The sequence below is a fragment of the Argopecten irradians genome, chromosome 6 (assembly GCF_041381155.1).
Source record: "Argopecten irradians isolate NY chromosome 6, Ai_NY, whole genome shotgun sequence".
NCBI classification, from domain to species: Eukaryota; Metazoa; Mollusca; class Bivalvia; order Pectinida; family Pectinidae; genus Argopecten; species Argopecten irradians.
In genome coordinates this window covers 40602661-40629543 of record NC_091139.1, presented here as the reverse complement: position 1 = coordinate 40629543, position 26883 = coordinate 40602661, and the positions used below count along the sequence as shown (strand labels likewise).

Below are 26883 nucleotides of genomic sequence, written 5' to 3'. Positions count from 1 at the left end.
TGAGTTTTACGATGCCTTTTGATGGTTTTAAAGTTACCTGCATTTAGAAATGATAATTGTGAGTGTCGTCATACCATTATGCAACCCAGCTCGATCTGAACATACCGGATTCACACCATCGGCACATTATTGTGTAATTGATTTTCTTTCATAGTTACACGAAGATACCTGATATTAGAGCATAAAGTAGAGTTTTTGAAACATCGAATTTCACTCTTTAAGTTATTTATTTTCGAGACAAAGTTATTGTACGATTAACTTCACTCAAAAGTAATCATAAAAAAATCTTTGATCGGCTTTTCCTGTGACCGTCGATGTAAGTGATAGCACATCAGTTATAGTACAGCTATAAGCCACGGACTATTGTGACGTCACACGGTTTAGGGCTAGAAAATTTGACCTCGATATCGGTGGTTTACAGGTTATTCCGGTCGCGCGCGGCACGGAGATGTTTCTACATGGTCTAATAAAGCCATTTCCAGCATAAACTGAAATTATCATTTTTGACTGCACAAATCCTTTAATCTTTTAAGAAACATTTTTTGAAATAATATAATCCCTTGATGGACATTTTTAGTCTAGTTCATGTGCATTGAATTTCCATTATTAAAGATGCGTGTTTGAACGTTTTAGGAAACGCGCCGCGCAGCGAAATTTTTTCTAAAATTTCTAAAATGAAGTACAAAAATGTGCAGAAGGACACTTTTTTCTTTAAAATGTGCATTTTTAGAACATTTCACTCTGCGAAAAGGGGGGGGGAGGGGGGGGGGGTCAAAAAGACATGTTTGCCCCTCCGTCCTGGGGAACAGGAGGGGTGGGGCATTGCCCCCCCCCCCTGCTCCCCCCCCCCCCCCCGCGCTTCCTACGCCCCTGTAAAGGTAGTCTTCTACTTTCTGATGATGATAACAGATACATCATAGATAATGTGTCCAAATATATAATACATACAAAAAGACTATTGTGATATAACTTACATTTTGATATATTCGGTCATATATTTAATTAATAAACACATTTAATAATGAATTATTTATGTACTGTACATCTTCCCATATAATTTACTATCTTTACTCAAATTTAAATGCTCCCTGATTCTTTAATATAATTCAAAGGGTGGGTACGTGAAGATGTGTGTGAGAGAGTGTAAGGATGTGTATATTAATTAATTTGTAATTTGATGTTTAATTTGTATTCATAACATATTGTACATTACTGAAAGAGGGAAAGGGTTGATATAGGCACTGCCTGTTACCCAATCCCATTGTATATAATTTATATATACAATAAAATATTTTGAATTGAAATTGAAAAAAAATATACATTGTAGACATATAGCTGAATTTATCCCACACACAATTCAACAATGGAACATTCTACCGGTGTCTACAGTACAAAGGACTGCACTGCAGGTCTTCAAGTCACATATGCTAAAAACAGAACTTGAAGACCTTAACTCCCACTCCCTATTAAAACTCTATCACATTTTTATCTTATAACTGTACAAACAAAAAAAATCCTGCACCTTCATAATCACTGTAAATAACTTCACTTTTTTCCCACAATCACGCCCCTGCCAATCCACACAATACAATCATCGACATCGGTGGATTTGTGTCACCAATAAGAAGACATGTACATGTACCTGGCAAAAGAAAGCATACAAGGTATACAGGTTAGACAGTTACATTTTTTTCGATGCATGGTATTGCGAGATTTCTTCAGATAGAAGTGAATACATTGACATCTAAGGAGTAAATGTATTTTGTATACAGATACATCGTGTCGGCACATACAATGTAGATCTAGAGCTACACTAGATCTATACTGTACTTCACATTTTGTACCAGCAAGCTAACCAATCTTTGAACAGTACGTATTGTATACATATTTCAGAACGAGGCCGGGGATTCCCCACATGATGTTATTGAGGATTTACGCAAAATGAAAGCGGATGGCCTGTATGAGCGAACGCGATCTCTTCCTACATGACAGGTTTAGTAAGATTCCGAGACGATTCGCCTTCAGATTTTCTGGAGGAAGAGGATAACTGTTATATTAATGGTAATTTGTTTGTAATGTCGCGATAGAAATCATTCTAAAATTATCAAACGATGCACTGTACTTATAAACTCAGTTTGCTAACGTCATGCTTGTTTGGTTGGGTTGATTACGAACGTTAACTTAACGAATGAGTTCAATAAGTATTCGACTTTGTCACTAAATATAGGAGAAATAGCATTGGTAAAGGAATAAATGTTTTCATGTAATATACATTGTTCAAAATGTTGAAGTATATGAATTCGGGTCCAAAATAGGTACACGTAGAAAGGTGGGAGAGGTGGGAGTAATGGGGCACCAAAAGGGAATCTTGGAATATATCATCAAATGTTCTCATATTATTTTACCTTTTATCGATCTATTTAGTTACAAATACAAACACATAAATAGAGAATACATGGTTAGTATCTTACAATACAAGGTTTATTTTGGTGCGAGACTTAGGAAAGCCGAGATGACGAGGCTTTGCCGAGTCATCTCGGCTTTCCGTGTCGAGCACCAAAATAAACCTTGTATTGTAAGATACTAATCGTGTATTCTGTTTATCCTGCAACTATTATGGCATTCAAAACGAAAGCAAATTGACAGTTATTTACTTGGTTTCGATCGAAGCGTGACGCTTCTTTGATGCGGAGGTAAATATTCATTCACTTAACCGAATGAGAGTGTACTCCTTTTTACTGCCGTGGAAAATAAATAAGCGCATTCACAAACACCATCCGTAAATCCATTCAGTGTAATATATCACTGAAACAATATGAAAATACTAAAAAAACAATATATACCCGTTTAAAAATTACTTTGCAATACATACCTTTGCCATGAGCCAAGAAAAAAACCACACCGCCATACGAGATTTTGGATACCGTAAAAATGACGTCATTCCGATGAATGTGACGTCACGTTTTAGCGGGACTGAATGACGTTTCATTCACCGGAAGGTTCAAGTTCTGGGTCAAGTTAGAAAAAGTTCCGTCAGATATGGAACAAATTCACGTGATCGTATTGACGGATAAAGCATTTTGTATTGACGGATAAAGCACAAGTTTATCCGGCAGTAGTTATCGGTCAGTATGTGGGACAGTTGCAGGATAAATGTAATTGCACCATTATGTTCTTACCATGTATATATCTTTTCATATAAATGTATTGCTGTATATAGTCAGGGTCATTTACATGTGACAATTATAAGTTTAGGGAGTGTGGGAGGATAGGAGTACCCAGAGATAAAACACCAACCTATAGCCATATCTGGCACCCTTCCTGTGTTTCAAACTCTCAACCCAGCCACAGAGGGCTTACTAATAAATAATATAATTGTAGCAGTAATATAGTGTTGGAATTAACACTTACAAATGTACAGTGTGTATATATATGTACATGTATGTATCACACATTTAGTCAGAACGTCCTCAATATCAAAGATCATTATAAATCTAGAATTCTTAGATTAAATACATTGTATGTAGAGATACCGGTTTTGTTTGTTGTTGCTTTTATCCAGATAGTCGCTTACACTGCTAATTTTAACAGCTAAGACCCTGAACATAAACATTTGTTTATCTTGTCATTAAAATTACATTTTACTTCCTTATATCAAATATAGGCACCAAATATCATAGGTTACACATAGGTCTTCATAGATATACTTTGTATGTACCGGTACATATGCATGACTAAGAAGTTGGATTGGTTTGTCTGATTAAATATGACCTAGCTATTAACAGCCAGTGTCATATAATAATATGCCAATTAATTTTTGGAAATGGAGGAAAATTAAGCCAGAGTACCCAGAGAAAAAAAAACCATACTGCAGTCAGTATCTGATAATTGATATTCTCTCTCCATGGCCAAACATCAGCACTGAGCATACAATCACAAAATCAAATGAGAGATTTTCTTAAAAAATGGTGACAAAAGGGATAATTTGCATACATACAAAATAGAATTGTACTAAACAAAAATGATTTTTGTTGCACAAAACTGAATTGTGTGTTAAGTTTTTACTTTTGTCTAACAATGCATCCAAACCCCCATCTTGGTGTTTCAGAGGACGTTCTATTGAACCCGTCCAGTGACAGTGATAGTGAAGATGATTGGTCACATGTACAACAGTTGGTACGTCTATCACGGCGACGTCAGCGTGATAGTGAGCCTCTGTTGTACACATTCCCAGAACCAGATGATGATACCATACAGCCACAGAAGACACCGCTACCTCTCCTTGATTTGTCAGCATCTGCTACAGCTCTACACTACAGCTGGGAAAGCCTGGAAAAATGTGTCCCGCCACTAGATCAACATTTACTGAAAAAAGTAAGACAGTAACTTCGTAAATTAGGTTTTTATTTTGTATTTCAGTTTCTCAATTGTAATATTCAGGTTCCCTCAGGCCAATCAAGCTCAAGTTAATTAAGACAGCTCACACGCACTATGACAATTGACATCATCAATACATGCAGCTACTATGCAGCATGCATTGTTGATCATGTCATAAATTTTGAAGCATAACGACATTCCTGTCATAATAACGTAATGAAAAAGCTGGTAAGCAAATGAAAAATCATCATTTTTCCACTAAGAATGGGAGAAAAATGATCAAACATGCGTCAGTGTCAAGTGGATAGGGATATCTCCAGACATATCTCAACTCTCATGAAAGATTTGGGTCGTCTCTGCAAGCCTCGGTTTGACCAAAATCTTTCACTGCTGTTGAGATATCCCTGTCCACTTGACAGACCCCTGTGAGATTTTATTATTCTGTGTGATGCCCTCAACATACATCCTTTACATTATTACTATGGCTTTATTCATTTTTTCGGTCACAGATATCACGTTGGTCATTTCCAAGTGATGAGAAGAGGGTGAAATGTTGTGCGAGACTTTGCATGAAATCGGAGGATGAGTGGAGGAAGGCCCAAATGATGCGTAGGGATGGATACATCCGAGAGATGCGACAAGTCGGTAAGAGTTGGACACAACAGATTATGTCTTTTTCTCAATTGAACTGATGTAGTCCTTATAAGGTAGGTGAAGACAATAAAAACTATAGGGAATAAAAATATGATTTATCCGACAACTGCTCCACATACTGACCGATAACTACTTGTGCTTTATCTGTCAATGCGAAATGCTTTATCTGTCAATACGATAACGTGAATTTGTTCCACATCTGACAGAACTTTTTCTAACTTGACCCCCAAACTTTTAACCTTCCAGTGAATGAAACGTCATTCAGTCCCGCTAAAATGACATTACATTCACCGGAATTATATCGTTTTTATGATATCGAAAATCTCGTGTGATGGTCTCATTTTTTTCTTGGCTCATGGCAAAGGTATGTATTGTAAAGTAATTCTTTGATGGATAATTATTGTTTTTTGAGTATTTTCATATTGTTTCAGTGATATTACACACTGAATAGAATTACTGGTACTCATGTTTGTGAAGGTGCATGTATATTTTTCACAGTAGGAAAAGGAGTACACTCTCAATCAGTGTAGTGAGTGAATCTTTCCCTATCCATTAAAGAATCACCTTGTTTCGAGCAAAACCAAGTAAATATCTGGCAATTTGCTTTCGTTTTGAATGTCGTAATATATGGTTGCATGATAAACAGAATACACAGTTATAGAGCTGTTATCGTAGAGAAAATGTGCATCGCGATATCGTCAAAATTTGACGATATCGTCACGATAATATCACGATTTTTGCCGAGTAAAATATAAAAGGAATTTATGGAAATATAAGTCATGTTTGGGGGACCAATCATGAAAGTACAATATAGAGTGTAATTTGTAAATAAATAAAGTGAAACATTCATCAAAACGAATGTTTATTTGTGATACTTTTAATTAGATGTTTGTTTACAAGTCAATCAGATTCTGTCTGTGTCCGACTGTGCAATGTTTTTGTTTCCTTTCCAACTAACACATGATGGGTTACGGCTGACGACGATATCGTAGATATAAGTTTTTTTAACGATATCGTCGTCTCTTCTCTACAATCGTGATATATCGCGATGCCGATATATGATAACAGCTCTACACAGTTAGTATCTTACAATACAAGTTTTATTTTGGTGCTCACACACATATCTAATGATACAACTCCTTCTGTTTATAGGGTTGATGTTAACAGCTGTTGTTGGTTCACCAACCTCAAAAATCTCTGCCAAAGTGACTCTGAAGTTTGAGAGGCAGACCATTGTGTCTACAAAATGTAGTCGCTGTCCAAAGAAACTGTGGTGTTGTCATATACTGTCAGTGGCCCTGTATAGGATCAAGGAGGCAGACAAGGCAAGTATCCATACAGTCTCTAATTAACAATACTGCTATTAGCCCTGTATAGGATCAGGGAGGCAGACAAGGCAAGTACTCATACAGTCTCTAACAATACTGTCAGTGGCCCTGTATAGAATAAGGGAGGCAGACAAGGCAAGTACTCATACAGTCTCTAACAATACTGTCAGTGGCCCTGCATGTATAGGATCAGGGAGGCAAACAGGCCATGACTCATACAGTCTCTAACAATACTGTCAGTGCCCTGTGTAGGATCAGGGAGGCAGACAAGACATGTACTCATACAGTCTCTAACAATACTGCTATTGGCCCTGTATAGGATCAGGGAGGCAGACAAGACATGTACTCATACAGTCTCTAACAATACTGTCAGTGCCCTGTGTAGGATCAGGGAGGCAGACAAGACATGTACTCATACAGTCTCTAACAATACTGCTATTGGCCCTGCATAGGATCAGGGAGGCAGACAAGACAAGTACTCATACAGTCTCTAACAATACTGCTATTGGCACTGTTTCTAAAATTAAAGTTCCTCTGAATATATATTATAATTTGTGTGAGCGGTTTATCATGAACATCAGCTGATGCTATTTAGTTATGTGTATGATTGATGTAGTTTATTTATACATGTGTCTGTATCATATGGTATCTGTTTTGTGTGGAGTAGGTGAGTTTAGTTGTTTATGTTATAATGTTTCAAACTTTTAATGATTTGGAACAGTTATAAACAGAAATTCTTGACACTGGAATTATTTGTGCTACCTACCTATAATGCACCTATTGTTTTCACCTGACTGTATCTATCAACAGGTGCCTGTGTATCCACCCATGACTGAGATTTTATCGGATCTGTCACGTGACCAGCTACAGAAACTCCTACAATGTGCAATCACCAACGACCCAGAGGCCCTTCTCCCGGTCTTCAGTAATTTGGGTGAGACTTAATTAGATGTAATGAAGTTATCCTCAAGTAGCAGTCCTTCTATTTAGCTGTCGCCTTGGCTACAGTGATATTGACAATGAATGTTATTTATTTAGACTAAATCATTGTTAAATTAAAAGTTACAATAATTAAAGAATAACAAGAATTTATTCATGCTCAGAAGGAAACTCTTCATAACGGAATAACTCATTGATAGTGTTGTTTTATTGAGATACAGTAGTAGTAAATTTCAAATCATTATAATACCTTTATAGAAAGGGACATTAATGACAGCCTTCTATGTAATGTTGTGATAAGTCCAGATATGTTTTAGGAGGCTTCTGTATGTCTCCTTGCTGTAAGTGAAACTGAAATTGGAAAGAGTTTCACTTATATTAAGGAGACTCAGCATGAACATATCACAGCCTCCCAGAACACGTATGCACTCACCACACAGAACATGTATGCACTCACCACACAGAACATGTATGCACTCACCACACATAACACATCACATACATGGGAGGCTATCTTTGTATGACTGTACCCGGTAGTTGTTAATAGGACGTTAAACAACCAACCAAACAAACAGGTGACAAGTCTCCCAACCAAACAAACATGTGACAAGTCTCCCAACCAAACAAACATGTGACAAGTCTCCCAACCAAACAAACATGTGACAAGTCTCCCAACCAAACAAACATGTGACAAGTCTCCCAACCAAACAAACAGGTGACAAGTCTCCCAACCAAACAAACAGGTGACAAGTCTCCCAACCAAACAAACATGTGACAAGTCTCCCAACCAAACAAACATGTGACAAGTCTCCCAACCAAACAAACATGTGACAAGTCTCCCAACCAAACAAACATGTGACAAGCCTCCCAACCAAACAAACAGGTGACAAGCCTCCCAACCAAACAAACATGTGACAAGTCTCCCAACCAAACAAACATGTGACAAAGCCTCCCAACCAAACAAACATGTGAAACAAACCAAACAAACATGTGACAAGCCTCCAACCAAACAAACATGTGACAAGTCTCCCAACCAAACAAACAGGTGACAAGTCTCCCAACCAAACAAACATGTGACAAGCTCCAACCAAACAAACAGTGACAATCCCAACCAAACAAACATGTGACAAGCCTCCCAACCAAACAAACATGTGACAAGTCTCCCAACCAAACAAACATGTGACAAGCCTCCCAACCAAACAAACATGTGACAAGTCTCCCAACCAAACAAACATGTGACAAGTCTCCCAACCAAACAAACAGGTGACAAGTCTCCCAACCAAACAAACATGTGACAAGTCTCCCAACCAAACAAACATGTGACAAGTCTCCCAACCAAACAAACATGTGACAAGTCTCCCAACCAAACAAACATGTGACAAGTCTCCCAACCAAACAAACATGTGACAAGTCTCCCAACCAAACAAACATGTGACAAGTCTCCCAACCAAACAAACATGTGACAAGTCTCCCAACCAAACAAACATGTGACAAGCCTCCCAACCAAACAAACATGTGACAAGTCTCCCAACCAAACAAACATGTGACAAGTCTCCCAACCAAACAAACATGTGACAAGTCTCCCAACCAAACAAACAGGTGACAAGCCTCCCAACCAAACAAACATGTGACAAGTCTCCCAACCAAACAAACATGTGACAAGTCTCCCAACCAAACAAACATGTGACAAGTCTCCCAACCAAACAAACAGGTGACAAGCCTCCCTCCCAACCAAACAAACATGTGACAAGCCTCCCAACCAAACAAACATGTGACAAGTCTCCCAACCAAACAAACAGGTGACAAGTCTCCCAACCAAACAAACATGTGACAAGTCTCCCAACCAAACAAACATGTGACAAGTCTCCCAACCAAACAAACAGGTGACAAGTCTCCCAACCAAACAAACAGGTGACAAGTCTCCCAACCAAACAAACAGGTGACAAGCCTCCCAACCAAACAAACATGTGACAAGCCTCCCCCAACCAAACAAACATGTGACAAGTCTCCCAACCAAACAAACATGTGACAAGCCTCCCAACCAAACAAACATGTGACAAGTCTCCCAACCAAACAAACATGTGACAAGTCTCCCAACCAAACAAACATGTGACAAGCCTCCCAACCAAACAAACATGTGAAAAGCCTCCCAACCAAACAAACATGTGACAAGTCTCCCAACCAAACAAACAGGTGACAAGCTCCAACCAAACAAACAGGTGACAAGTCTCCCAACCAAACAAACATGTGACAAGTCTCCCAACCAAACAAACATGTGACAAGCCTCCCAACCAAACAAACATGTGACAAGTCTCCCAACCAAACAAACAGTGACAAGTCTCCCAACCAAACAAACAGGTGACAAGCCTCCCAACCAAACAAACATGTGACAAGCCTCCCAACCAAACAAACATGTGACAAGCCTCCCAACCAAACAAACAACAAGCAACCAAACAAACAGTGACAAGTCTCCCAACCAAACAAACATGTGACAAGTCTCCCAACCAAACAAACATGTGACAAGCCTCCCAACCAAACAAACATGTGACAAGCCTCCCAACCAAACAAACATGTGACAAGCCTCCCAACCAAACAAACATGTGACAAGCCTCCCAACCAAACAAACATGTGACAAGCCTCCCAACCAAACAAACAGGTGACAAGCCTCCCAACCAAACAAACAGGTGACAAGCCTCCCAACCAAACAAACATGTGACAAGCCTCCCAACCAAACAAACATGTGACAAGTCTCCCAACCAAACAAACATGTGACAAGCCTCCCAACCAAACAAACATGTGACAAGCCTCCCAACCAAACAAACAGGTGACAAGTCTCCCAACCAAACAAACATGTGACAAGCCTCCCAACCAAACAAACATGTGACAAGCCTCCCAACCAAACAAACATGTGACAAGTCTCCCCACCAAACAAACATGTGACAAGTCTCCCAACCAAACAAACAGGTGACAAGTCTCCCAACCAAACAAACATGTGACAAGCCTCCCAACCAAACAAACATGTGACAAGTCTCCCAACCAAACAAACAGGTGACAAGTCTCCCAACCAAACAAACATGTGACAAGTCTCCCAACCAAACAAACATGTGACAAGTCTCCCAACCAAACAAACATGTGACAAGCCTCCAACCAAACAAACAGTGACAAGCTCCAACAAACAAACATGTGACAAGCCTCCCAACCAAACAAACATGTGACAAGTCTCCCAACCAAACAAACAACAAGCCTCCCAACCAAACAAACATGTGACAAGTCTCCCAACCAAACAAACATGTGACAAGTCTCCCAACCAAACAAACATGTGACAAGTCTCCCAACCAAACAAACATGTCAAGTGACTCCACCAACCAAACAAACATGTGACAAGTCTCCCAACCAAACAAACATGTGACAAGTCTCCCAACCAAACAAACATGTGACAAGTCTCCCAACCAAACAAACATGTGACAAGTCTCCCAACCAAACAAACATGTGACAAGTCCTCCCAACCAAACAAACATGTGACAAGTCTCCCAACCAAACAAACATGTGACAAGTCTCCCAACCAAACAAACATGTGACAAGTCTCCCAACCAAACAAACATGTGACAAGTCTCCCAACCAAACAAACATGTGACAAGTCTCCCAACCAAACAAACATGTGACAAGCCTCCCAACCAAACAAACATGTGACAAGTCCTCCCAACCAAACAAACATGTGACAAGTCTCCCAACCAAACAAACATGTGACAAGTCTCCCAACCAAACAAACATGTGACAAGTCTCCCAACCAAACAAACATGTGACAAGCCTCCCAACCAAACAAACATGTGACAAGTCTCCCAACCAAACAAACAGGTGACAAGCTCCCAACCAAACAAACATGTGACAAGTCTCCCAACCAAACAAACATGTGACAAGTCTCCCAACCAAACAAACATGTGACAAGTCCTCCCAACCAAACAAACAATGTGACAAGTCTCCCAACCAAACAAACAGTGACAAGTCTCCCAACCAAACAAACAGTGACAAGCTCCCAACCAAACAAACATGTGACAAGTCTCCCAACCAAACAAACAGGTGACAAGTCTCCCAACCAAACAAACATGTGACAAGTCTCCCAACCAAACAAACATGTGACAAGCCTCCCAACCAAACAAACATGTGACAAGTCTCCCAACCAAACAAACATGTGACAAGCCTCCCAACCAAACAAACATGTGACAAGTCTCCCAACCAAACAAACATGTGACAAGTCTCCCAACCAAACAAACATGTGACAAGTCTCCCAACCAAACAAACATGTGACAAGTCTCCCAACCAAACAAACATGTGACAAGCCTCCCAACCAAACAAACATGTGACAAGCCTCCCAACCAAACAAACATGTGACAAGCCTCCCAACCAAACAAACATGTGACAAGCCTCCCAACCAAACAAACATGTGACAAGCCTCCCAACCAAACAAACAGGTGACAAGTCTCCCAACCAAACAAACATGTGACAAGTCTCCCAACCAAACAAACAGGTGACAAGTCTCCCAACCAAACAAACATGTGACAAGTCTCCCAACCAAACAAACATGTGACAAGTCTCCCAACCAAACAAACATGTGACAAGCCTCCCAACCAAACAAACAGGTGACAAGTCTCCCAACCAAACAAACATGTGACAAGTCTCCCAACCAAACAAACATGTGACAAGTCTCCCAACCAAACAAACATGTGACAAAACAAACAGGTGACAAGCCTCCCAACCAAACAAACATGTGACAAGCCTCCCAACCAAACAAACATGTGACAAGTCTCCCAACCAAACAAACATGTGACAAGCCTCCCAACCAAACAAACATGTGACAAGTCTCCCAACCAAACAAACATGTGACAAGCCTCCCAACCAAACAAAACATGTGACAAGCTCCCAACCAAACAAACATGTGACAAGCTCCCAACCAAACAAACATGTGACAAGCCCCCAACCAAACAAACATGTGACAAGTCCTCCCAACCAAACAAACATGTGACAAGTCCTCCCAACCAAACAAACAGTGACAAGTCTCCCAACCAAACAAACATGTGACAAGCCTCCCAACCAAACAAACATGTGACAAGTCTCCCAACCAAACAAACATGTGACAAGTCTCCCAACCAAACAAACATGTGACAAGTCTCCCAACCAAACAAACATGTGACAAGTCTCCCAACCAAACAAACATGTGACAAGTCTCCCAACCAAACAAACATGTGACAAGTCTCCCAACCAAACAAACATGTGACAAGTCTCCCAACCAAACAAACATGTGACAAGCCTCCCAACCAAACAAACAGGTGACAAGTCTCCCAACCAAACAAACATGTGACAAGTCCTCCCAACCAAACAAACATGTGACAAGTCTCCCAACCAAACAAACAGGTGACAAGCCTCCCAACCAAACAAACATGTGACAAGTCTCCCAACCAAACAAACATGTGACAAGTCTCCCAACCAAACAAACATGTGACAAGTCTCCCAACCAAAAAACATGTGACAACCTCTCCAACCAAACAAACATGTGACAAGCCTCCCAACCAAACAAACATGTGACAAGTCTCCCAACCAAACAAACATGTGACAAGTCTCTCCCAACCAAACAAACATGTGACAAGTCTCCCAACCAAACAAACATGTGACAAGCCTCCCAACCAAACAAACATGTGACAAGTCTCCCAACCAAACAAACAGTGACAAGTCTCCCAACCAAACAAACATGTGACAAGTCCCAACAACCAGTACAACTCCAACCAAACAAACATGTGACAAGCCTCCCAACCAAACAAACATGTGACAAGCCTCCCAACCAAACAAACATGTGACAAGTCTCCCAACCAAACAAACATGTGACAAGTCTCCCAACCAAACAAACATGTGACAAGTCCTCCCAACCAAACAAACATGTGACAAGTCTCCCAACCAAACAAACATGTGACAAGTCTCCCAACCAAACAAACATCAAGTGACAAGTCTCCCAACCAAACAAACAGTGACAAGTCTCCCAACCAAACAAACATGTGACAAGTCTCCCAAACCAAACAAACATGTGACAAGTCTCCCAACCAAACAAACATGTGACAAGTCTCCCAACCAAACAAACAGTGACAAGTCTCCCAACCAAACAAACATGTGACAAGTCTCCCAACCAAACAAACAGTGACAAGCCTCCCAACCAAACAAACATGTGACAAGTCTCCCAACCAAACAAACAGGTGACAAGCCTCCCAACCAAACAAACATGTGACAAGCCTCCCAACCAAACAAACACAGGTGACAAGTCTCCCAACCAAACAAACATGTGACAAGTCTCCCCAACCAAACAAACAGTGACAAGCTCTCCCAACCAAACAAACAAATGTGACAAGCCTCCCAACCAAACAAACATGTGACAAGTCTCCCAACCAAACAAACATGTGACAAGTCTCCCAACCAAACAAACATGTGACAAGTCTCCCAACCAAACAAACATGTGACAAGTCTCCCAACCAAACAAACATGTGACAAGCCTCCCAACCAAACAAACATGTGACAAGTCTCCCAACCAAACAAACATGTGACAAGTCTCCCAACCAAACAAACAGGTGACAAGTCTCCCAACCAAACAAACATGTGACAAGTCTCCCAACCAAACAAACAGGTGACAAGTCTCCCAACCAAACAAACATGTGACAAGCCTCCCTCCCAACCAAACAAACATGTGACAAGTCTCCCAACCAAACAAACAGGTGACAAGTCTCCCAACCAAACAAACAGGTGACAAGCCTCCCAACCAAACAAACATGTGACAAGTCTCCCAACCAAACAAACATGTGACAAGTCTCCCAACCAAACAAACAGGTGACAAGTCTCCCAACCAAACAAACATGTGACAAGTCTCCCAACCAAACAAACATGTGACAAGTCTCCCAACCAAACAAACATGTGACAAGTCTCCCAACCAAACAAACATGTGACAAGTCTCCCAACCAAACAAACATGTGACAAGTCTCCCAACCAAACAAACATGTGACAAGTCTCCCAACCAAACAAACATGTGACAAGTCTCCCAACCAAACAAACATGTGACAAGTCTCCCAACCAAACAAACATGTGACAAGTCTCCCAACCAAACAAACATGTGACAAGCTCCCAACCAAACAAACATGTGACAAGTCTCCCAACCAAACAAAACATGTGACAAGTCTCCCAACCAAACAAACATGTGACAAGTCTCCCAACCAAACAAACATGTGACAAGCCTCCAACCAAACAAACAGTGACAAGTCTCCCAACCAAACAAACAGGTGACAAGTCCTCCCAACCAAACAAACAGGTGACAAGCCTCCCAACCAAACAAACATATTACAAGCCTCCCAACCAAACAAACAGGTGACAAGTCTCCCCAACCAAACAAACATGTGACAAGTCCTCCCAACCAAACAAACATGTGACAAGCCTCCCAACCAAACAAACATGTGACAAGTCTCCCAACCAAACAAACATGTGACAAGCCTCCCAAACAAACAAACATGTGACAAGCCTCCCAACCAAACAAACATGTGACAAGCCTCCCAACCAAACAAACATGTGACAAGTCTCCCAACCAAACAAACATGTGACAAGCCTCCCAACCAAACAAACAGGTGACAAGTCTCCCAACTGAACAAACATGTGACAAGCCTCCCTCCCAACCAAACAAACATGTGACAAGTCTCCCAACCAAACAAACATGTGACAAGTCTCCCAACCAAACAAACATGTGACAAGTCTCCCAACCAAACAAACATGTGACAAGCCTCCCAACCAAACAAACATGTGACAAGTCTCCCAACCAAACAAACATGTGACAAGTCTCCCAACCAAACAAACATGTGACAAGTCTCCCAACCAAACAAACATGTGACAAGCCTCCTCCCAACCAAACAAACATGTGACAAGTCTCCCAACCAAACAAACAGGTGACAAGTCTCCCAACCAAACAAACAGGTGACAAGTCTCCCCAACCAAACAAACATGTGACAAGTCTCCCAACCAAACAAACAGGTGACAAGTCTCCCAACCAAACAAACATGTGACAAAGCCTCCCAACCAAACAAACATGTGACAAGTCTCCCAACCAAACAAACAGGTGACAAGCCTCCCAACCAAACAAACATGTGACAAGCTCCCAACCAAACAAACATGTGACAAGTCTCCCAACCAAACAAACATGTGACAAGTCTCCCAACCAAACAAACATGTGACAAGTCTCCCAACCAAAACAAACATGTGACAAGTCTCCCAACCAAACAAACATGTGACAAGTCTCCCAACCAAACAAAAATGTGACAAGTCCTCCCAACCAAACAAACATGTGACAAGTCTCCCAACCAAACAAACATGTGACAAGTCTCCCAACCAAACAAACATGTGACAAGCCTCCCAACCAAACAAACAGGTGACAAGTCCCCAACCAAACAAACAGGTGACAAGCCTCCCAACCAAACAAACAGGTGACAAGCCTCCCAACCAAACAAACATGTGACAAGTCTCCCAAAACAAACAAACATGTGACAAGTCTCCCAACCAAACAAACAGTGTGACAAGTCTCCCAACCAAACAAACATGTGACAAGTCTCCCAACCAAACAAACATGTGACAAGTCTCCCAACCAAACAAACATGTGACAAGTCTCCCAACCAAACAAACATGTGACAAGTCTCCCAACCAAACAAACATGTGACAAGTCTCCCAACCAAACAAACATGTGACAAGTCTCCCAACCAAACAAACATGTGACAAGTCTCCCAAACAAACAAAACAACAGGTGACAAGTCTCCAACCAAACAAACAGTGAAAACCAACAAACATGTGACAAGCCTCCCAACCAAACAAACATGTGACAAGCCTCCCAACCAAACAAACATGTGACAAGCCTCCCAACCAAACAAACATGTGACAAGCCTCCCAACCAAACAAACATGTGACAAGTCTCCCAACCAAACAAACATGTGACAAGCCTCCCAACCAAACAAACAGGTGACAAGTCTCCCAACCAAACAAACATGTGACAAGCCTCCCAACCAAACAAACATGTGACAAGTCTCCCAACCAAACAAACATGTGACAAGCCTCCCAACCAAACAAACATGTGACAAGTCTCCCAACCAAACAAACAGGTGACAAGTCTCCCAACCAAACAAACATGTGACAAGTCTCCCAACCAAACAAACATGTGACAAGTCTCCCAACCAAACAAACATGTGACAAGCCTCCCAACCAAACAAACATGTGACAAGTCTCCCAACCAAACAAACATGTGACAAGCCTCCCAACCAAACAAACAGGTGACAAGTCTCCCAACCAAACAAACATGTGACAAGCCTCCCAACCAAACAAACAGGTGACAAGTCTCCCAACCAAACAAACATGTGACAAGCCTCCCTCCCAACCAAACAAACATGTGACAAGTCTCCCAACCAAACAAACAGGTGACAAGTCTCCCAACCAAACAAACAGGTGACAAGCCTCCCAACCAAACAAACATGTGACAAGTCTCCCAACCAAACAAACATGTGACAAGTCTCCCAACCAAACAAACATGTGACAAGTCTCCCACCAAACAACAAAAGCCCAAACATGTGACAAGTCTCCCAACCAAACAAACATGTGACAAGTCTCCCAACCAAACAAACATGTGACAAGTCTCCCAACCAAACAAACATGTGACAAGCCTCCCAACCAAACAAACATGTGACAAGTCTCCCAACCAAACAAACATGTGACAAGCCTCCCAACCAAACAAACATGTGACAAGTCTCCCAACCAAACAAACATGTGACAAGTCTCCCAACCAAACAAACATGTGACAAGTCTCCCAACCAAACAAACATGTGACAAGTCTCCCAACCAAACAAACATGTGACAAGTCTCCCAACCAAACAAACATGTGACAAGTCTCCCAACCAAACAAACATGACAAGTGTGACAAGTCTCCCAACCAAACAAACATGTGACAAGTCTCCCAACCAAACAAACATGTGACAAGTCTCCCAACCAAACAAACATGTGACAAGTCTCCCAACCAAACAAACAGTGACAAGTCTCACCAAACAACATGTGACAAGTCTCCCAACCAAACAAACATGTGACAAGTCTCCCAACCAAACAAACATGTGACAAGTCTCCCAACCAAACAAACAGTGACAAGTCTCCCAACCAAACAAACATGTGACAAGTCTCCCAACCAAACAAACAGGTGACAAGTCCTCCCAACCAAACAAACAGGTGACAAGTCTCCCAACCAAACAAACATGTGACAAGTCTCCCAACCAAACAAACATGTGACAAGTCTCCCAACCAAACAAACAGTGACAAGCCTCCCAACCAAACAAACAGGTGACAAGTCTCCCAACCAAACAAACAGGTGACAAGTCTCCCAACCAAACAAACAGGTGACAAGTCTCCCAACCAAACAAACATGTGACAAGTCCCCAAAACAAACAAACATGTGACAAGTCTCCCAACCAAACAAACAGTGACAAGCCTCCCAACCAAACAAACATGTGACATGTCAATCTCCCAACCAAACAAACATGTGACAAGTCTCCCAACCAAAACAAACAAAACGGTGACAAGTCCTCCCAACCAAACAAACAGGTGACAAGCCTCCCAACCAAACAAACATATTACAAGTCTCCCAACCAAACAAACAGGTGACAAGTCTCCCAACCAAACAAGCATGTGACAAGCCTCCCAATTGTATTGACTTTTATGTAGATGCTGTGCAGGATCGTAAGTCAGACTTGTATAACCAGAAGGGAGCACCAGACCCCACGTTTGGTGTGGAAGGGGAGACAAATCAGATGTGGGACCTCTCATTTGACAAACTCAAGGCAGATATGAATCATATGCTGCACAACTAGTAAGTAGTAGAACATGATAATGATATGAAAAAGAGAAATGTTAATTATTGTTTTGGGCTCTGTCCGTCCGTCCGTCTGTTAAGATTTCTTGTTGCTGCTATTTCTCAGAAAGTATGAAAGGGATTTCCTTCAAATTTCATATGTTGTTTCCCTTAGGGCCCTGGTTGTGCATATTGCATTTTGGGACGGATCGGTAAACAAGATGGCTTCCAGGCACCCATCTTGGATTTTGATAGTTAAAGTTTGTTACCACTATTTCTCAGAAAGTACTGAAGTGATCTTCTCAAATTTCATAAGTAGGTCTCAAGAGGACCCTTGTTGCGCATATTGCGTTTCGGGGCCGATTAGTCAGCAAGATGGCCGCCAGACCGCCATCTTGGATTTTGATAGTTAAAGTTTGTTACTGCTATATCTCAGAAAGTATTGAAGAGAATTTTCTCAAATTTCATATGTAGGTCCACCAAGGACCCTTGCGCAAATTGCGTATCGGGACCGATTTGTCAACAAGATTGTCGACAGGCTGCCATCTTTGATTTTGAAAGTTTAAGCTTATCACCGCTTATTCTCAGCAAGTACTAAAAGGACCGCTCTCAAATTTCATATTTAGGTTCCCCTTGGGTCCTAGTTGTGCATATTGCATTTTGGGACTGATCAGTGAACGAGATGGCTAACCGGTTGCCATCTTAGATTTAGCTAATGAAGTTTGTTACAGCAATATCTCAGAAAATACTGAAGCAATCTGTTTCAAATTTTATATTTAGGTTCCTCTAGGGCCTTAGGTTTGCATATTGCATTTTGGGACAGATCGGTGAACAAGATAACCGATAGGCCACCTTGGATTTTGATAGTTGATGTTTATTACTGCTATTTCTCAGAAAGTACTGAAGGGATCTGTCTGGAGTTTCATGTACAGGCTCCCCTAGGACCCTAGTTGTGCATATTGCATTTTGGGATAGATCATTGACTAAAATAGCTGACAGGATGCCATCATGGATTTTGATAATTGAAATTTGTTTCTCAGAAAGTACTAAAGCAATCTGTTCAAAAATTTATATATAGTATGTAGTCAAAGTTTGAAAAGCAGAGGAAAGATACCTCTTTCCATTGTCATACATAGATCATTCTTTCATGGGCGCCAAGATCCCTCTGGGATCTCTTGTTATATAGTCTTGTGTTGTTCTTAATATGGACACTGTTGTAGTGAATGGTATTTATTGTATTGAGCTTTTTACATTGACCTTTCTCATATGTTATAGATATATATTACATTTTCTTTTAAGTGAATACCCATTGACATGTGACTTTGTGAAGAAAGCTGCTTCACCATTCCACCGCAAGTTTTTCCAGAGAATCCCCGAACTCGTCAACAGTGGCCATATAGAACAGGCAGGGAAAGTGTTAATTATCATCACCAAGGCATTACTAGATGGTAAGTCTAGCCCTCTCCTCTCTGTAATTCAATCAATTGGACGTAATCAATTAGTTTGGCCAGAAACATCTTTTAGGGAAGGGGAACAGAGTGTGTTTAAATTTTGGCTCTGACCCCCCGGGGGTAGGAGGAGCGGGGCCCAATAGGGAAAATAGATGTAAATCCTTTAAATTGCTACTAGTCATAGAATTCTGCATGAAATCTAATTAAATTTTGCCGGATAAAAGAAAAGAGTCTTATTGTTTAGAAGGAGAAATTACCTATGAAGAGGCAGGAAAAACTCTAAAGCTAATGAAAAACAATAAAAGCCCCGGGTCGGATGGATTTACTACAGAGTTTTTTAAATGTTTTTGGGGAAAATTGGGAGAGTTTATAGTAAGATCTATTAATTTTGGTTACAATATAGGACAACTTTCAATAACACAGAGACAGGGTATAATAACATGTATTCCTAAACCAGATAAACCTAGACATTTCATTAAAAACTGGAGACCCATCTCGTTATTAAATATTTCTTACAAAATTGCATCAGGAACTATAGCTAATAGGATAAAAACTGTTCTTCATAAATTAATAAATGATGACCAAACTGGATTTCTATCGGGTCGCTATATAGGGGTTAATACTAGACTTATATATGACATCATTCACTATACAGAGGAAAACAATATACCCGGCATGCTCCTGATGATTGACTTTGAAAAGGCATTTGACTCAGTGTCCTGGCTATTTATTGAAAAGGTTCTGCATTTCTTTGGTTTTGGTAATAGTATTGTAAACTGGTTCAAAACTTTGCATAATAATGTTCATTCAGCTATAAATCAGGAGGGAAATATTTCATCTTTTTAGGTCACCTGAGACGAAGTCTCAAGTGACCTATTCTAATCGCCTTTTGTCCGTCGTCGTGCGTCGTGCGTCAACCGTCGTATGTCCGTAAACAATTTACATTTTCGACTTCTTCTCCAAAACTGCTGAAGCAATTTCAATGAAATTTTGCACAAACCTTCTAAGGCATAAGGCCAATCAAAATTGTGAATTATATGGTCCCCACCCCCCAGGGGGCTGTGGGAGGGGCCAAAAGGGGTAAAATTGAGTAAAATTTCAAAAATCTTCTTCTTTACTCACAGATGTGGTAGAATCAAATACTCTTCATAGATAGAAAGGTCTTAAGGTCCTTTACAAAAATTGTGAATTATATGACCCTGGGGTCTCTAGTTTCCGCCTGGGGAGGGGGTTAAGTTTACTATACTTTATATTGAGAAAACACATTTTTGCGCATTATTTGGTCATTTGTAATAGGAAATGAGTCAAATGTTGTCAGAATTATCAGTATGAGATGGCCATTTAATCCTATTAACAAATTTTCTATGACTGACCCCCAGGGGCCTTAGGGGCGGGGTCAAAAGGGGTCAAATGGCTAAAACTTCAAAAATCTTCTTCTGAAATTCTGGAAATGGTAGAATCAAATACTTTTCATAAATAGAAAGGTCTTAAGGTCCTTTACAAAAATTGTGAATTATATGACCCTGGGGTCTCACGTTTCCCCCTGGGGAGGGGGTCAAGTTTACTATAGTTTATATAGGGAAAACACATTTATGAGCATTTTTTGCTCAATTTTCATTGGAAACAAGTCAAACTTGGTTAGAATTATTAGCCTGAGATAGCATTTTAATATCATATCCATATTGGTCCAGGCCGACCCCCTGGGGGCAGAGGGGCGGGGCCAAAAAAGGTCAAATAGGCTAAAACTTCAAAAATATTCTTTTAAAATTCTGGAAATGGTATAATCAAATACACTTTATAGATGAAAAGGTCTTAAAGTTTGTTTATAAAAATTGTAAATTATATGACCCTGGGATCTCCTGTTTTCCCTTGGGGAGGGGGTCAAGTTTACTATAGTTTATATAGGAAAAACACATTAATGTGCATTTTTTGCTCAATTTTCATAGGAAATGAGTCAAACTTGGTTAGAATTATTAGCCTGAGATAGCATTTTAATATCATATCCACATTGGTCCTGGCCGACCCCCTGGGGGCAGAGGGGCGGGGCTAAAAAAGGGTCAAATAGGCTAAAACTTCAAAAATCTTCTAAAATTCTGGATATAGTAGAATCAAATAATTATAGATGGAAAGGTCTTCAGGTGTTTTATAAAAACTGTGAATTATATGACCTTGGGGTCTCACGTTACCCCCTGGGGAGGGGTCAAGTTTACTTTAGTTTATATAGGAAAAACATATTTGTGAACATTATTTGCCCAATTTTCGTAGGAAATTAGTCAAACTTGATTAGAATTATTAGCCTAAGATATAGCATTTTAACATCCATATCCGTCCTCGATGACCCCCTGGGGGACCAGAGGGGCAGGACCAAACAGGGTCAAATTGATTAAAATTTCAAAAAATACCTCTAAGTTCACAGGTTTGATGGAAGCAAATACTCTTCATAGTCTAAAAAGGTCAAATTTATAAATCACTGACCAACTTCAAGGCCCAGCAATAGAGCATATAGTGTTTTTATGTCTTTAATTTGTTTTATTATTTGTTTCATTATATATTCTAACTCAGGTGACCGTTAAGGCCCATGGGCCTCTTGTTTCGATATCAGGAGGGGCTGCCGACAGGGGGACCCTATTGCACCATATCTGTTTATTCTTTGTGCAGAAGTCTTGGCTATAAAAATAAGAAGTAATAGAAATATAATAGGTATCAATATTGAAAACTGCCCCATTTTATTATCGCAATATGCGGATGACACATCACTGATACTTGATGGTTCTGAGCAGTCACTTAGGGAATCGGTAAAAGAATTAAACAATTTTGCAGATATTTCAGGTTTGAAAATGAACATTGATAAAACTCAGGTCATTTGGATTGGTAGCAAAAAGTATAGTGAAGATAGTTATTTACCAGAACTTAATTTACAATGGGGTAAAGACAAATTTACGTTGTTGGGAATCAAATTTAGTATAAATCTTCACGAAATACCAAAATTGAACTTTGACAAAAAACTTACAAAACTAAAATCTTTAATTAAAATTTGGAAGAGAAGATCATTAACACCTATTGGAAAGATTAACATTATCAAATCATTGCTCGTTTCTCAATTTAATCACCTATTCATCTCATTGCCTAATCCAGATTCTTAATTCATAAACAAACTTAATTCAATTCTATTTGATTACCTGTGGGCTTGAAAGCCAGATAAAATAAAGAGGGAGATACTTACTCAAAATTAAATTGATGGTGGTTTGAAGATGATCAACCTTGTTGCTTTCATAAACTCACTTAAACTTACATGGATCAGAAGAATTTATCAGAGTAATGAGAAATGGCAGATTTTACTTATATTGACACAGATCTTTTTGCACATTGTGGCTTGGAATATATTAAGATATGTATAGATAAATCTAAAAATAAATTCTGGATTGATGTATTCAAATCTTGTTATTTATTAAATTCAAAATACCTTGAGAATGTTCAGGAGAATAACATTTTGAAAGCTCCTATTTGGTATAATAGTAAAATCAAGGTAGGAGGGAGATCTGTCTATTATAAACATTATTACCAGAAAAGCATTTTTGTATAAATGACATAATATAGGAGAGTGACAAATTATTGTTTTACTCATTTGAGGAATTCATTAGAATAAATCGAGTAAACACAAATTTTCTACAGTATCAAGGTCTTGTCGCAGCGGTCAGAACTTTTATTGCATCATGCAATACACACATACACTACATTTTTTATCCCTACATACCTCTCAATTTACAGATCTTTTTTAGGGATAATAAGGGTTCAAAAATTTTCTACAATATTTTTTTAAATCTGATATAATACCATCCGGCACCAGAAAGTGGAATGCTACATTTGACAACATAGACAAAGTGACCTGGTGTAAAATACATCATTTGTCCTTTTGTATAACAACTAATTCAAAGCTTCAGTGGTTCCAATATAGAGTAAATCATCACATTCTTACAACTAACTCATTTTTATCCAAAGTTGGATTAGTTGTCTCCCCTCTATGTACATTTTGTAACTCTGAACCAGAATCAATAACTCATATTTTATGGAAGTGTGAAGAAGTGCAAAACTTATTAGGTAGTCTTGATACACTATTGTAAGCCTTTCATGTACAGGCTCCCCTAGGACCCTAGTTGTGCATATTGCATTTTGGGATAGATCATTGACCAAAATAGCTGACAGGATGCCATCATGGATTTTGATAATTGAAATTTGTTTCTCAGAAAGTACTAAAGCGATCTGTTCAAAAATTTATATATAGTATGTAGTCAAAGTTTGAAAAGCAGAGGAAAGATACCTCTTTCCATTGTCATACATAGATCATTCTTTCGTGGGCGCCAATATCCCTCTGGGATCTCTTGTTATATAGTCTTGTGTTGTTCTTAATATGGACACTGTTGTAGTGAATGGTATTTATTGTATTGAGCTTTTTACATTGACCTTTCTCATATGTTATAGATATATATATTACATTTTCTTTTAAGTGAATACCCATTGACATGTGACTTTGTGAAGAAAGCTGCTTCACCATTCCACTATTGGAAGCCCTTTTAATCCCCTTTGTAGTAAACAAACAATCTTTTCTTTTCGGCCTCCTTCATCATAATTTTCTTCCCAGTAACAGAGTAGATAATGAAATGATCATAATCATCAAAAAGTTTATTTACAGAACAAGATGTTTACACAATTCATTGAATATAAATGCTCATGTAAACATAATAAAAGACAACTATACAATTCAAAAATATATTGCCTATGGTAAGGACGAAAATAATAAGAGTAAATTTGATAAAGAATGGAAAAATGGGATTCACTTATTAATTTGTGATACATGTATTTTAAAACTGTGCATTTTATAGTTATAATTTTTCCTTTTACCACATATTCTTTCTTTATAGCAGTTATGCCCCTTTGTTTATGCTACCAGTTTGATTTATCCATAATTCAATTTCTTTATAAAGCCCTCGACAAAAGCCGAAGTATTTATACTAGATATTGAAATCTGTTCTTCAGTTTCCATTTTTTGTTTCTAGTCGCTACCGTCTTGTCATCAACTATCTTTCCCTTCTTCTAACCTCTCTGCTTTTTTTTTTTTTTTTTTCTATTTCATTTTCTTAAATTTCTTTGATCTTTATCTAATTTCTCTTTCTTCTAAAACATTGCAATTTACTGAACATTCTCCCTATGGCATTTTTCTTGGTCCTTTTCTTATAGATTTACAAGAATAAAATTTATATAACAAAGCATCTTGTAGGTGTATGAAAGTAGGTGTGCATGCATGCATGAGTTTGTACAGATGGGTATATGGTCCTACTTGTTAATGTAATACCTATTGTGTGAATCAGATGGGTAAGTGAATTTCTTGTATATATAAGAGTTGATAGTTATGATAATTTGTAAACTGCAATGATGAAAAACCTGAAAAAAAAAGAAAATTATAAAAAAAAAATTTGCCAGATAAATCCTTTGGGGAAGGGGAACATAGTTTGTATACATTTTAGCTCTGACCCATTGGGGGCAGGAAAGGCGGGGCCCAATAAAGGAAATAGAGGTAAATCCTTTAAATCACTACTAGCCATAAAGTTCTTTATCGAATGTAATCAAATTTGGCCAGAAAACTCCTTGGGGGAAGGGGAACAGAGTTTGTATAAATTTTGGCTCTGACCTCCTGGACGCAGGAGGGGCATGGCCCTCAAAATAGATGTAAATCCTTTAAATTGTACTAGTCATAGAGTTCTGCACGGAATCTAATCAAATTCGGCCAGATAAATCCTTTTGGGAAGGGGAACATAGTTTGTATACATTTTAACTCTGACCCCCTGGGAGCAGGAAAGGAGGGGCCCAATAAAGGAAATAGAGGTAAGTCTTTTAAATCATTATTAGTCATAGAGTTCTGCATGGAATGTAACCAAACTTGGCAAGAAACATCCTTGGGGAAGGGAAACAGAGTTTGTATAAATTTTGGCTCTGACTCCCCCATGGGCAGAAGGGGTGGAGCTCAATAGAGGAAATAGGGGTAAATCCTTTAAATCACTACTAGCCATAGAGTTCTGCATTTAATGTACCTAAATTTGGCCAGAATCATTATTTGGGATAGGGGAACATAGTTTGTATAAATTTTGGCTCTGACCCCCTGGAGCAGAAAGAATGGGACCCAATAGGGAAATTAGAGGTATATCTTTAAAATACTTCAGAAAAGAAACAATTATCCTGTATTCAGAACATTACTTGACATTACAATAATTAGGTGAGTGATGCAGGCCCTCTGGGCCTCTTGTTATGATTGTTCTACAAACTAAACATCGATGATCCTGATGAATTCATCTTTACTTAATTTTGTTCAAATACATTTTTTTTTGTATTGAAAATATATATAAACAGAACACATAAATGTGTTTGTTCGAAAATAGCCTATGTGCCTGTACATACCTGGATGATCACGAAGTAAATTTCAGCGACACCAACAGAGCGTAAATAACAGAATTTCCTGGTATTCTCCGATCATTACTACAATCCTGATTAACTATGATATTTTACAGTAATTAAGAAATATCGCTATAAGGTTATCATGCAACTCTATCATTTGGCAAAATGTGGTATTTTTTACGGTTGAAAATGTAACGAAAACATAATGGGACTTAAAGTGTTTTGGTTGTTTCAGTTTTACCTTCAGACGCAGACGACAGTTTATGGGAGGCGTTTCTGGATAGTGAGAGAATGTATAGCTGTTTTATCTCATCTTATAGTGGACCAATCCGTGAGGATCTCATCTCATCTGCCATCGAAATTAACAGGTAATGCTTTGCATTTATTCAACAATTACATTTTACAGATAAATGTTTGGGGGTTGGGGGCGGGGAATACCATTTATTAGGTCATCTGACGGAAGGTCAGGATGACCTATTGTCATCGTGTTTTGTCCGTCGTCGTGCGCCGTGTGCTGTGCGCAGTCCGCCGTCGTGTGTAAGACTATTTATACAAAAGCCTACTCCTACTTAACCCTTGAGTGGATTACATCCATATTTGGTGTGAAACATCATTTGGGAAGGATAATCATATTTTATATAAACAAGTTATAGGTTCGACCCCTGGGTACAGAGGGATGAGGCTCAGAAGGGGGAATTTTAGGTGAGGACAATCATATTTTATAAAGGACGAGGTAAGACCCATGGGGATAGAATGGAGGGGGTCCAAAATTTGGAGCTTTGCTGAAATTTGGCTT

General features: G+C 39.3%; 1 protein-coding gene across 1 annotated transcript in view; it reads left to right on the top strand.

Moving 5' to 3' along the window:
- The first annotated feature begins 1926 nt into the window (after positions 1-1926).
- LOC138325886 (uncharacterized) overlaps positions 1927-26883 on the top strand; it is a 37424-nt gene continuing 12467 nt past the window's right edge. The window contains exons 1-8 of the mRNA XM_069271864.1: positions 1927-2061; positions 4109-4374; positions 4887-5022; positions 6184-6356; positions 7170-7293; positions 18063-18207; positions 19489-19637; positions 26323-26455. Coding sequence (XP_069127965.1) covers positions 1986-2061; positions 4109-4374; positions 4887-5022; positions 6184-6356; positions 7170-7293; positions 18063-18207; positions 19489-19637; positions 26323-26455 — 1202 coding nt within the window. The 5' untranslated portion in view covers positions 1927-1985. The remainder of the gene's footprint in view (positions 2062-4108; positions 4375-4886; positions 5023-6183; positions 6357-7169; positions 7294-18062; positions 18208-19488; positions 19638-26322; positions 26456-26883) is intronic.